General features: G+C 42.4%; 1 protein-coding gene and 1 long non-coding RNA gene across 2 annotated transcripts in view; one reads left to right on the top strand and one right to left on the bottom strand.

The window, feature by feature from the left end:
- Positions 1-12086, bottom strand: part of dldh (dihydrolipoamide dehydrogenase) — a 44627-nt gene that overhangs the window by 12497 nt on the left and 20044 nt on the right. Inside the window, exons 7-10 of the mRNA XM_041202819.1 lie at positions 10373-10516; positions 9560-9661; positions 7945-8135; positions 7641-7811 (exon numbers count right to left, since the gene is read on the bottom strand). Coding sequence (XP_041058753.1) covers positions 7641-7811; positions 7945-8135; positions 9560-9661; positions 10373-10516 — 608 coding nt within the window. The remainder of the gene's footprint in view (positions 1-7640; positions 7812-7944; positions 8136-9559; positions 9662-10372; positions 10517-12086) is intronic.
- Positions 1-12086, top strand: part of LOC121285896 — a 44776-nt gene that overhangs the window by 27111 nt on the left and 5579 nt on the right. The window lies entirely within an intron of this gene.

Raw genomic sequence — 12086 nt, 5'->3', positions numbered from 1 at the left:
CCTCCTCCTTTTCTAATCTGTCTGTATTTTCAAAATGTTGTCTCCTCCAGAATATTGATTTCCTAATGTTGGTCACCTTGTAACTGTGTCTTTAATGTTGATGAGATCACACCTGTTTATCTCTGTGCCAGTTTGTCTATCTTGTTATCTAAATGCACAAAGCATTCATGAAGAGCTTTTCATTTTTTTAAAGCACCATTATTTGCAGGAATCTCATTCACTGATGCACAATTAAACCCTTCCCCTTCCTGTTCCACTCTTTACCCAACTCACTAGATTGCTCTATTACCACAACCCATGGATAGAAGATTGGCTAGCTAAAAGGAGACAGAGTTGCCATAAACGAGTCTTTTTCTGGTTGGTAGGATGTGACGAGTGGTGTGCCATAGGGATCAGTGCTGGGACCTCAATTTTTACAAATTATATAAATGACTTGGATGAAGGGACTAAAGGAATGGTGGCTAAATTTATTGATGACACTAAGATAAGTAGGAAACCAAATTGTGAAGAGGATGTGAGGAAGCTACAAAGTGATAGATAGGCTAAGTGAGTGGGCAAAGATCTGGCAAATGGAGTCTATAGTTTGGACAAATGTGAAATTGTTCATTTTAGCAGGAAGAATAAAGAAGATTATCTAAATGGTGAGAGATTGCAGAGTTCTGAGATTCAGAAGGACCTGAGTGTCCTAGTGCATGAATCACAAAAGGTTAGTATGCAGGTACAGCAGGCAATTAGGAAAGCTAATAGAATGTAATCATTTATTGCGAGGGGAATTGGTTACAAGTAGGGAGGTTATGCTTCAGTTGTCCAGGGCATTGGTGATACCACATTGAATGGCGGAGCAGGCTTGAAGGGCTGAATGGCCTATTCCTGCTCCTAGTTGGTATGTTCATATGTCTTTAGATTTCTGAACCTTCTTTTACCTGACCCCACCTCCCCTTTTAATTTAAAGCCCTATCCACAGCCCCAGTTATATAATTCACTGGGATTCTGATCCAGCCCGCTTTAGGTGGAGCCCAACAGAACAGCTCCCACTTTCGTCAGTTCTGGCACTAGTGTCCATGAATCAAAATCACTTCTTCCCAAACCACTTTTCCTAGTTCTATCTACTTTTTTGGTTCCTACATTGGTTCTCCACAACAACTGGATCCCCTCACCTCACTTCATGTTTTTCTTCAGCTGTAAGGAGATGTCCTTAACCCTAGCACCAGGCAGGTGACAGCTTTCAGAACTCCTGGTCATGGCTGCAAAGAACAGTATCTATCCCCCTAACTATATTGTCTCTCCTATCACTGCCACATTCCTTTTCATGACTCCCCAATTGAATGTCATCCTGCACTATGGTCAGTTTGCCCAACCATCCTTCAGTCTTTGTTCTCATCCACAAAGATAGCAAGTACCTCATGCCTATTGGTCAAAGTCAAGGACCGAGGCTCTTTCATCCCTATATAGTGGATCCCCATACCTGCCTGACTCGCCGTCACGCCCTCCTGTCCCTGACCAGTGACCAAATCTAAAGTTCTAATTAATCTAAAGGGGTGTCACTGCCTTAGAACAAAATGTCTGGGTAACTCTCCTCCGCCTGGTTGTCCTGCAATGTCTGCAACTCAGACTCCAGCTCTCAGATGTGAAGTTAATGTTGCTCAAGCTGCAGACACTGACCGTAAATATGGTTGTCTGGAACTGCAATGCAATGTTGCAGTTATGGCACATCACTATACCTGCCGTGTCTATTCAACCTTATTTTATTTGATTAATTACTAATTTAGTAAAGTTAGTTACAGCCTCTGAGGAAGGAATGCTCACCAGCTCCTAGAGGTAAATTTTTTTTTAAAAAGCACTTCCTCCCCGCTGCAAAAAATTCCCACAGGCACCAAATTTCGAACTTATTCCTTTAGCCCACTTTTGGCTGACTGACAGTTAACTGCCACAGACAGGCAGTTTATGTAAACTAGTTATCTTAACTAGTCTAGTAACATATGCAGTGGATCAAGGGGAGCCTATAGGACTTCCAGCAGGCATTTGATAAGATGCCACATCAAAGATCATTACGGAAAATGAAAGCACACGGTGTTGGAGTAACATATTAGCACGGATAGAAGATTGGCTGGCTGGCAGAAAGCAGAGAGTATGCATAAAAGGGTCTTTTTCGGATTGGCAGGATGTGACGAGTGGAGTCCCACAGGAGTCTGTATTGGGGCCTCAACTTTTCACAACTTACATCAATGACTTAGATGAGGAGAGTGAAGACATGGTAGTTAAATTTGCAGACGACAAGATAAGTAGGAAAGTGTGTTGTGAAGAGGACATGTGGAGGTTGCAGAAGGATATAGGTAGGTTGAATGAGTGGGCAAAGGTCTGGCAAATGGAGCTTAATGTGGGAAAACAGAGTTGTTCACTTTGGCAGGAAGGACAAAAAAGCAGTGTATTACTTAAATGGAGAACAGCTGCATAATTCAGAGGTGCAGAAGGATCGAGGTGTATACAAGTCACAAAAAATTAGTATGCAGGTACAGCAAGTAATTAAGGCGGCTAATGGAACTCTATCCCTTATTACAAGAGGGATTGAACATAAAAGCAAAGATGCCGTGCTTCAGTTATACAGGGCATTAGTGAGACTGCACCTCGAATACTGTGTGCAGTTTTGGTCTCCTTATTTAAGGAAGAATAAATGTATTGGAGGCGGTTCAAAGGAGGTTTACTAGGTTGATACCTGGAATGAGTGGGGTGTCTTAAGAGGAAAGGTTGGACAGACTAGGCTTGTTTCCACTGGAGTTTATAGGAGGGGTGATTTGATTGAAGTATACAAGATCCTGAACAGCCTTGACAAGGTAGACGTCGAAAGGATGTTTCCTCTTGTGGGTGAGTCCAGAACTGTTTTAAAATTAGGGGTCACCCTTTTAGGACATACATGAAGAGAATTTTTTTCTCTTGGAGCCCTCTGCCTCAGGTGGTGGTGGAAGCAGGGTCATTGAATATTTTTAAGGCAGAGGTAGATTGATTCCCTTGCCTAACAAGGAGTAACTAACGAGTTTAATCTAAAGGGAAGTCATGGCAGCAGAGCTTGCACCTGTGATATGCTCCACCTGCGCTATGTGGGAAGTCATTGATGCTTCCAGTGTCCCTGGCGACCATGTGTGCAGGAAGTGTGTCCAGCTGCAGCTACTGGCTAACTGCAGTTCAGAGCTGGAGCTGTGGGTGGAGTCACTGTGGAGCATCTGTGATGCTCAGATTATCGTGGACAGCACGTTCAGTGAGGTGGTCACTCCGCAGGTAAAGACTGAACAGGCAGAAAGGGGATGGGTGGCCACCAGGCAGAGCAGAGGAAGGCAGGTAGTCCAGGAGTCCTCTGTAAAGGCGAAAGCCAATTATTGTGGTACATTTGGTACCAACGACATAGGTCAAAAAAAGGGATAAGGTCCCACAATGACATAGGTAAAAAGGGATGAGGACCTACAAGCTGTATATAGGGAGTTAGGATGTAAATTAAAAAGTAGGACCTCAAAGATAGTAATCTCAGGATTACTACCAGTGCCACGTGCTAGCGAGAGTAGAAACAACAGGATATATAAAACGAATATGTGGCTGAAGAAATGGTGTAGGGGGAGAGATTCAGATTCCTGAGACAATGGGACCAGTTCTACGGAAGGTGGGACCAGTACAAACAGGATGGGTTGCACCTGGGCAGGGCTGGGACCAATGTCCTCTTGGTGGGGGGGGTGGAGTGGAGTGGCATTTGCTAGTCAGGGAGGGTTTAAACTAGAATGGCAGGGGGGTGGGAACCTGAGCAGGGAGACAGAGGAGGGGAGAAACAAGGATAGAAACAAAAGACAGAAAAGTAAGAAGCAAAAGTGAAGGCAGAAAAGACAAGGGCAAAAAACAAATGGGGTCAGTGCAAAATAAAGCTAAGATGACTAACAAGTCTAAAGGCATTGTATCTTAATGTGTGGAGCATTCGCAATAAGGTAGAGGAATTAACAGCGCAAATAGAATTTGCAGAAGAGTTGAATTGTCATAAGAATTGAACACATATTTTGGTTCAGTCTTCACAAAAGAGGACACCAATAATTTCCCAGAAATGTTAGGGAATCAAGGGTCTAGTGAGAGGGAAGAATTGAAGAAAATCAGTATTAGTAAAAAATGGTGCTAGAGAAATTTATGGGGTTAAAGGCTGAAAAATCCCCAGGGCCTGACAATCTACATCCCAGAGAACTACAGGAAGTGGCCCTGGAAATATTGGATGCATTGGTGGTCATCTTCCAAAATTCTATAGACTCTGGAGCAGTTCGTACAGGCTGGAGGGTGGCAAATGTAACCCCACTTTTCAAGAAAGGAGAGAGAGAAAAAAAAGAATTGCAGACCAGTTAGCCTAACATCAGTAGTGGGGAAAATGCTAGAGTCTGTTATAAAAGACATGGTAACAGAGCACTTGGAAAGCATTAATGGGATTAAACAAAGTCAACATGGGTTTATGAAAGGGAAATCATACTTAACTGATCTACTGAGGATGTAACTAGAAGAATAGATTAGAGAGAACCGGTGGATGTGGTGTATTTGGATTTCAAGAAGGCTTTTGATAAGGTCCCCCATATGAGACTATTGGGCAAAATTAAAGTACATGGGATTGGGGGTAATATACTGACATGGATTGAGAATTGGTTGACAGACCAGAAGCACAGATGGGTCTTTTTCCAGGTGGCAGGCAGTGACTAGTGGTGCACCGCAGGGATCAGTGCTTGGGCCCCAGCTATTCATGTTTTATATAAATGACTTGGATGAAGGAACCAAATGCAATATTTCCAAATTTGCTGATGACAAAACTGGATGGGGTTGTGGGTTGTGAGGAGGATGCAAGGAGGCTTCAGGGTGATTTAGATAAGTTGTGTGTGTATATGTTTTTGTGTGTGTGTGCGTGTGTGTGTGTGTGTGTGTGTGTGCGGAAACACATGGCAGATGCAGTATAACATGGATAAATGTGAAGTTATAAGCTTCGGTGTTAAAAACAGAAAGGCAGAGCATTATTTAAATAGTGATATATTGGGAAATGCGGATGTACAAAGGGATCTGTACACCAGTCAATGAAAGTAAATAGGCAGGTGCAACAAGCAATTAGGAAGAAAAATGGTATGATGGCCTTCAGTGCAAGAGGATTTGAGTTCAGAAGTAGGAATGTCTTACTGCAGTTATACAGGGCCTTGGTGAGGCCACATCTGGAGTATTGCGTGCAGTTTTGTTCTCCCTACTTAAGAAAGGATATACTTGTCATAGAGGGAGTGCAGCGAAGGTTCACTAGGCTGATACCGGGGATGGCAGGACTGTCGTATGAGGAGAGGTTGGTTCAACTGGGCCTGTGTTCACTAGAGTTTAGAAGAATGAGAGGAGATCTGATTGCAACGTATAAAATTCTAACAGGGCTAGACAGACTGAGTGCAGGGAGGATGTTTCCCCTGGTTGGGGAGTCTACAGTCTCAGGATATGGGGCAGGCCATTTAGGACTGAGGTGAGGAAAAATTTCTTCACTCAGAGTGGTCAACCTGTGGAATTCTCTACCACAGAAGGTTGTGGAGGCCGAGTCACTGAGTATATTCAAGAAAGAAATTGATAAATTTTTGGATATTAGGGGCATCAAGGGGTATGGAGAGAAAGCAGGAATATAGCGTAGCGATGGAGGATCAGCCATGATCATACTGAATGGCGGAGCAGGTTCAAAGGACCAAATGGCCTACTCCTGCTCCTAGTTTCTATGTATCTAAAGTTATCAGGAATGTGGAAATCAAAACACAAAATGATTAACCATGATCTTATTGAATGGTGGAGCAGACTCAAAGGGCTGAACGGTCTACTCCTGTTCCTATTTCTTATGTTATGTCTGCAGTTGCTTTACAAGTTCTGATTCAAATTCTAAATGTTAACCCAAATTTCAGCTTAAGAAATACTCATTAGAGATATTCTACTTGCAACAATTTGTGACTTCAGCACTCAGTTAAACAGAGCACTCCTTTTATGAAAACTCTGGCCCACTCCAGCTCCTACTACCTTAGTTCTTATTTTCTTTGTATTTGTTCTGAACTCTCACCATCTTCTTCTTGAAGGCTCCCCCCCACTGATCTAACACTGAGTCACCTTCAAGTAGCTGTTTACATTCTGTTCTTGCTAAATCATTACTCAGCTTGGTAAAACTGGCTTTTCTCCAATTGAGAATTTTTACTTTATCCTTTTCCATATCCGCGCTCAGTCCAGCTGAACTATAATCACTACTACTAAAATGTTCTCCCATCAACATCCCTTTCACCTGCCCAGCCTCATTCCCTAAAACTAAGCCCAGAACATCTGTTGGGTTTGCTTTGTACTGGCTAAAAAAGTTCTCCTAAATGCACAAAGTATTCCACACTTTTTATACTGCTTCTATCCGTTAGTATTCGATTAGCTGGGATCCTCTATCATCACCCTATTGCTTTTGTGCTTTCCAGAAATTTGCCTACACATTTGTTCCTTTATCTCTGGGGGCCTGCAGTACACTTCAGGCAGCCTGACTGTGCCTTCAACTCACATGGCCTCAATTGATTTCCTTCTAGCATACCAGCATCCCTCCTCAAAGCTCGAATTGTTTCTTTAGCTAATATCGTGACCCCTCCCCCATTTCCATTCCTGCCCTGAAAACCTTGAACTGCCAATCCTGCCCTTGTTTCAATAATAGCTATTCATACTTCCAAATGTCTATGCCATCAGCTCATCTAGATTCACTAGATTCTTTGCATTGAAGTATATGTGATGAATCACTGAATAACTCCTCTGTTGCTTATTTTCTGGCCTTTGTTTCCTTGACCTTCCATACATGCTTACTAAGTTTCTGTTTCCCATTTCCAGCTTTGTTCCACTCCCTTCTGAATCCATGCTCAGGTTCCCATCCCAATTGGAAAGCAAAATGCACTCAGGCCCCTGCCCTGCCTGCTTGGTGGTCCTCATCTTCTGGTGGTCACCTATTCCCCCTCTGCTTATATATTTTTACGTCTCAGTGACAACCTCCAGAAACATGCTCTCAATCTTCTGAATTCACTGTAGTGACTCCAGATACTGCCCAAGTTCCGAACCCAGAGCTTGAGCTGCTCAGGCTGGTGACACTTCCTGTCCATGTGGTTATCCAGGACATTAGAAGCATCCAGGATGTACATTCCACAGGGCTAAAGTGCCCTGCCATGCCTTTACTTTCTAGACTATTAACTTGACACACTTACCTGCTACTCACCAGGTCTCGCTGTCTCCCACTGCATCACTCACACCACTCCTCGTTTTCTTAAAAGTCCAGAACAGCTCTTTTCTCACTGCACTGAATTCCCTCACTCACTAAATTCCTCACATTAAGTACTTTGTCGAAGCAAAACTCTGTCAAACTGGGCACTGTGCTACTTACTTTGGTGCGTATATGGGGTTTGGTCACAAATCAGCCAAGTAGTAATTGATTGGGTGAGCAGGCTCTCAATTGGTTAACTGACCAATTCCTGTTCCTAGATTCCTAACTGTCCATAGATTGACACACACGTGCACACTGAATAGTCCATAGGTATCTTACTATTTCCAGAATAATCATGCTGTAGGGAGGAGATTCAATAGTTCTATAGCCATGCAAAAGGGTCACTTACTTTGGAATTTTTGTCTGGAAGCGACTGTTGACTGGTATTCGACCCCTTTTGTCGACTTCAATTCCCATCTCCTGTAGACCCAGATTGTCAGTGAAAGGGCGACGCCCAATGCTCACCAGCAACACATCACAAGTGATCACATTTGCCTTTCCACCAGTTGCAGCTTCAAAACTAGAGAAAGCAGAAAAACACTTCAAAGTGTGTCTGGTAGAGGCCAATACACTTTTCTGTACTTAAATATATGTGCTGTTTACAGCACTTCTTGCAATGCACCCCAATCAATCCATTCTCATTTCATACTCACGAAACATCAATCTTTCCATCAGGTCTCTTAGTTGCTGAAGTAACTTTTGTGTTGAGTTTAAACTTCAGACCCTGCTTCTGAAGAATGCGCTGAAAATTCTTTGCGATCTCCATGTCAATGCCAATTCCTCCAACATGTCCCAAGAATTCAATAGCTGTCACTTCAGAGCCAAGGCGCTGCCACACAGAGCCCTAGAGACAGATGAACATTTTAGTTTCCAAACACCCACTGCAGCAAAACATGCACTGACCCATTCAATGCTGCAGCAGGGCTGAGTAAAGCAAAGAACACTGGTTTCATTTCTCCCTCTCTGGAAAAGGCAGGTGGTTGCAGACATTATGTACACTTGAGGAATCGCATTGCCAGGAAGAGGGGCAGATGCTGCAGGCTATTTCTGACCCGTGGGGCTGCCTCACAAGCTCAGGACCAAAGTTCTTTCCAATTTCCCTTTGGTGTATGTGGCCCATCTGTTGCACTGGGCTTTAAGATTGCTGTGTGGTTGTGCATATTGCTTCTGAAGAGACTGCGCTCTTTGCTCCCTGTACAGTACATTCTAGATGGCTGCATGGCTGCACACCCACGCAGCTCAGAGGGAACACTGCCTGGGGAATCATTCTCTCTTAAGAGGCAGGGCAAGCAAATGAGGTAGGAAGTATGAGATCCAAGGATTTGGAAGATAGAGGCCAGTCACATTAGGTCATCTATAGGAGTCTGCTTGGGATCGCTATGAAGATCTTGGTAGTTCAAATGGCCCATCATCATAGCACAGCTGAGTTCATGACTAAATTGATCCTGGTGGCCAGAGGCAGTACACCACACAGATTAGAAGGCATCATGTGGCTTGGTTATCTTGGTTATCATTTTGCCACACTAACTCCATTTATAAATGGTTTTGTTAATGGACAATTATAAAAACAATTAAGTTCAAGCATAGATTTGACAAGCTGAAATGGCCTCCTTTTGTGCCATAATGATTATGAAACAGTAATCTGGTTGAGGACTAACCAATGGTTTATAAAGGTTTAGCATGACTTATAGTTTCCAATTCTGGGCACCACACTTTTAGGAATGATGTTAAGGCCCTGGAGGGGCTGCAAAGAGATTTACTAAAATGATTTAGGGAAGCTGGTTTTGCTCTGCATGATGCAGAGGAAGCTAACAGGAGGTTTAAAAGAGGTATTTAAGTTACAGGGCTTTTAATATGCAGACAGGGAAAAACCGTTTCTAGTGGCAGAAGGGTCAGTAACCAGAAGACAGATTTCAGGTAATTGACAAAAAGACCGAGGAGAGATGGATAGAATTTTTTTTATTTTACACAGCGAGTTGCTGTGATCTTGGGAATGCACTTGTGGATAGTAGAACCAGATTCAATAGCAACACACAAAAGGAAATTGGATAAATAGTTGAAGGGGGAAAGAAATTACAGGTCAATTTGGAAAGATCGGGGGATTGGGACTAGTTGGGTAGCTCTACCAAAGAGCTTGCACAGGTAAGACGGGTTGAATGGTTCTCCTTTGGGGCTGGATGATTCTATGATGAATCGAAGTGGGGGTTTCATTTCTGCATTTTCCAACAGCAATTAAATACTTTTCTTCTATTCAGTTTTGTTTCTTACCAATTCAACACCAATGACACCAGCACCAATAACCACCAACTTCTCAGGAACTTGCTTCAATGATAAGGCTCCCGTTGAAGACACAATTGTCTCTTCATCAATCTGTGGGTATGTTATATTAATATTGTTAATGTAGACTCTTAGGAAACTGACCTTCAGATAAAGAACACGAACAGATTCCTTACAAAGCACCATTGCCACGATGCTGGAAACATGGAGAATGAACAGAGAATTGGAATAGATGTTGACAATGCCAATTCGAGCCCGTACCAGCACAGCAGTGAGGGGCTGAATGTTATCTATTGTACTGCAATTTCCACAAAACAGTTTTAAACAGGATAATGGGTTAACTAGATAGTTATTGTAATGACATGGGAACTTATTAAATGAGAATAGGGGGAGACAGTGGCATTGGAGTAGCATAACAGTGCTAGCAATCCAGAGGTCCAGACGAATGCTCTGGAGACATGGGTTCAAATCCCACCACCCAAATCCCAGCTCCTCTCAGTGATGATGACTATGAAACTATTACTGATTGTTGTAAAAAGCCATCTGGTTGACTAATGCCCTTTAGGGAAGGAAATCTGCCATCCTTACCTGGTCTGGCCTACACGTGACTCCAGACTCATAGCAATGTGGTTGACTCTTAACTGGCTCTGAAATGGCCTAGCAGGACACTCAGCTGTGTTCAAGAAGATGGCTCACCACCACCTTCTCAAGGGCTATTAGCAATGGGCAACAAATGCTGGCCTTGTCAGCAATGCACATCCCATAAAGAATAAAGAAGAAAAAAATTTTGAGTAGCAGATGTACCTGAATCCCAGGGAAAGGTGTAACCTCTGACCCTGTGGCAATAAGGATGTTCTTGGAGTTGATGATTTGTGTGCTGCCATCATTGCAGTGAGCTGTAACCTGGCTTTTTCCTGTAATCTTCCCGTGTCCTTGAACATGTGTCACCTTGGTAGAGAAATGGAAAAATATGAATTAGATATGAAGCTTTTTTTTTATCCAAATGCATGTCAAAACTTTTCAAATAAGCAAGTCTTAAAATGGTATTTTAAAAAGAAAATGCAGGGGTGTTACAAATGTGGGACTTCACAAGATGGTTAGGTTTCAAAATGTCTCCTTTAACTTAAAGTGAAACAGAAGGTTCTGGATAAGGAGGGGTGTGGGGTGGGGGGTTGGAGAGGGTGGTTATACTAAACCGGTGCACAGAGACAGAATATGGTTTACATGGAGAAAGAAACTCAAACCAAAACTTATTGCAAATCAAGTGAGAGCTTTCATACCTTTATACGAAAGGTCATGTTTAATGATCAGTTTGTAATTTAGTTGTGTGAAATGATCAAATAATCAAATCAAATTAATCAAATAACCTAATATGATATTCTGCTTAAATGTGATCAATGTAGGCCACTAGTATCACGTGACTGGCTCTTGTAACTCTTTCAAGTACAAACATGTTTCCATCTGTTTCAGATGAAGTTACATTGTTTCATAGTTTGCCATTGTGAGATTTGAACTCTTGATCTTAGGGTTACAAACCCAGTACCATAACCACTTGGCTATTCAGGCCAAACCTGTGACTGGCTCTTGTAGTTGCATCTTTACTTGACAAGCGAGATAGACCACATGGCCTTAGGCTGATGCAAAACTACACTTTTCTGGTTTTATCACAGAGCAGATGCTGCAAAGCCCGTCAAGTTGAATGAGCTCAGCTCTGGGATCTGGACTCCCTAGCAATTAACACTTGTCAATTCATATTCATCTAAGACTCAAAATTCCATTTTATGAAGAAAAACTGCTGTAAGGTTTCAAAACCTTTGGTTTTATGTCCTAGAATTAGTCTTTTTACTGAATGTTTTAAAAGCAGTCACTTTCCTTCACAATATAACACCATCTTTGGTTCTGGAAGATTAGAGAATTAGGTTCTGTAATCAATTTTCTTAGATATGTAGGTCTTTTGACTTTTATTACTTATTGTTTTGATTGAATGTACCATGCTGTATTCTATAAGCGTATCCTGCTACCTCAACATTTACACACTGATCATCTTTATGCACTGATTTTTCATACACACTTGATTTTAGGTTTTTTTAAATTCATTTCATGAGATGTGGGCATCGCTGGCTAGGCGAGCGAGCATTTATTACCCATCCCTGATTAACCTCGAGGTGGTGCTGAGCTGCCTTCTTGAACTGCTGTAGTCCATGTGGTGTAGGTACACCCACAGTGCTGTTAGGGAGGGAGTTCCAGGATTTTGACCCAGTGACAGTGAAGGAACGGTGATATATTTCAAAGTCAGGATGGTAAGTGACTTGGAGAGGAGCTTGCAGGTGGTGATCTTAAGTAACTTGTAATTTATGTTAATAGTTTAAGGCCATGTGTCATTTTGTACTCTTAATTAACTCTGTTCCAAGCACTGGCAGGCAATATACATTGGCAAGCAATTTCTTTAACCAAAGCATATTGATAGGCGCCTGCTCTAATGAGAACTCTACAGGAGATCTGTATATCAATTCAGCAT

The sequence above is a fragment of the Carcharodon carcharias genome, chromosome 13 (assembly GCF_017639515.1).
Source record: "Carcharodon carcharias isolate sCarCar2 chromosome 13, sCarCar2.pri, whole genome shotgun sequence".
NCBI classification, from domain to species: domain Eukaryota; kingdom Metazoa; phylum Chordata; class Chondrichthyes; order Lamniformes; family Lamnidae; genus Carcharodon; species Carcharodon carcharias.
The sequence above is the reverse complement of the archived record's forward strand: the minus strand, read 5'-3'. Positions and strand labels throughout refer to the sequence as shown.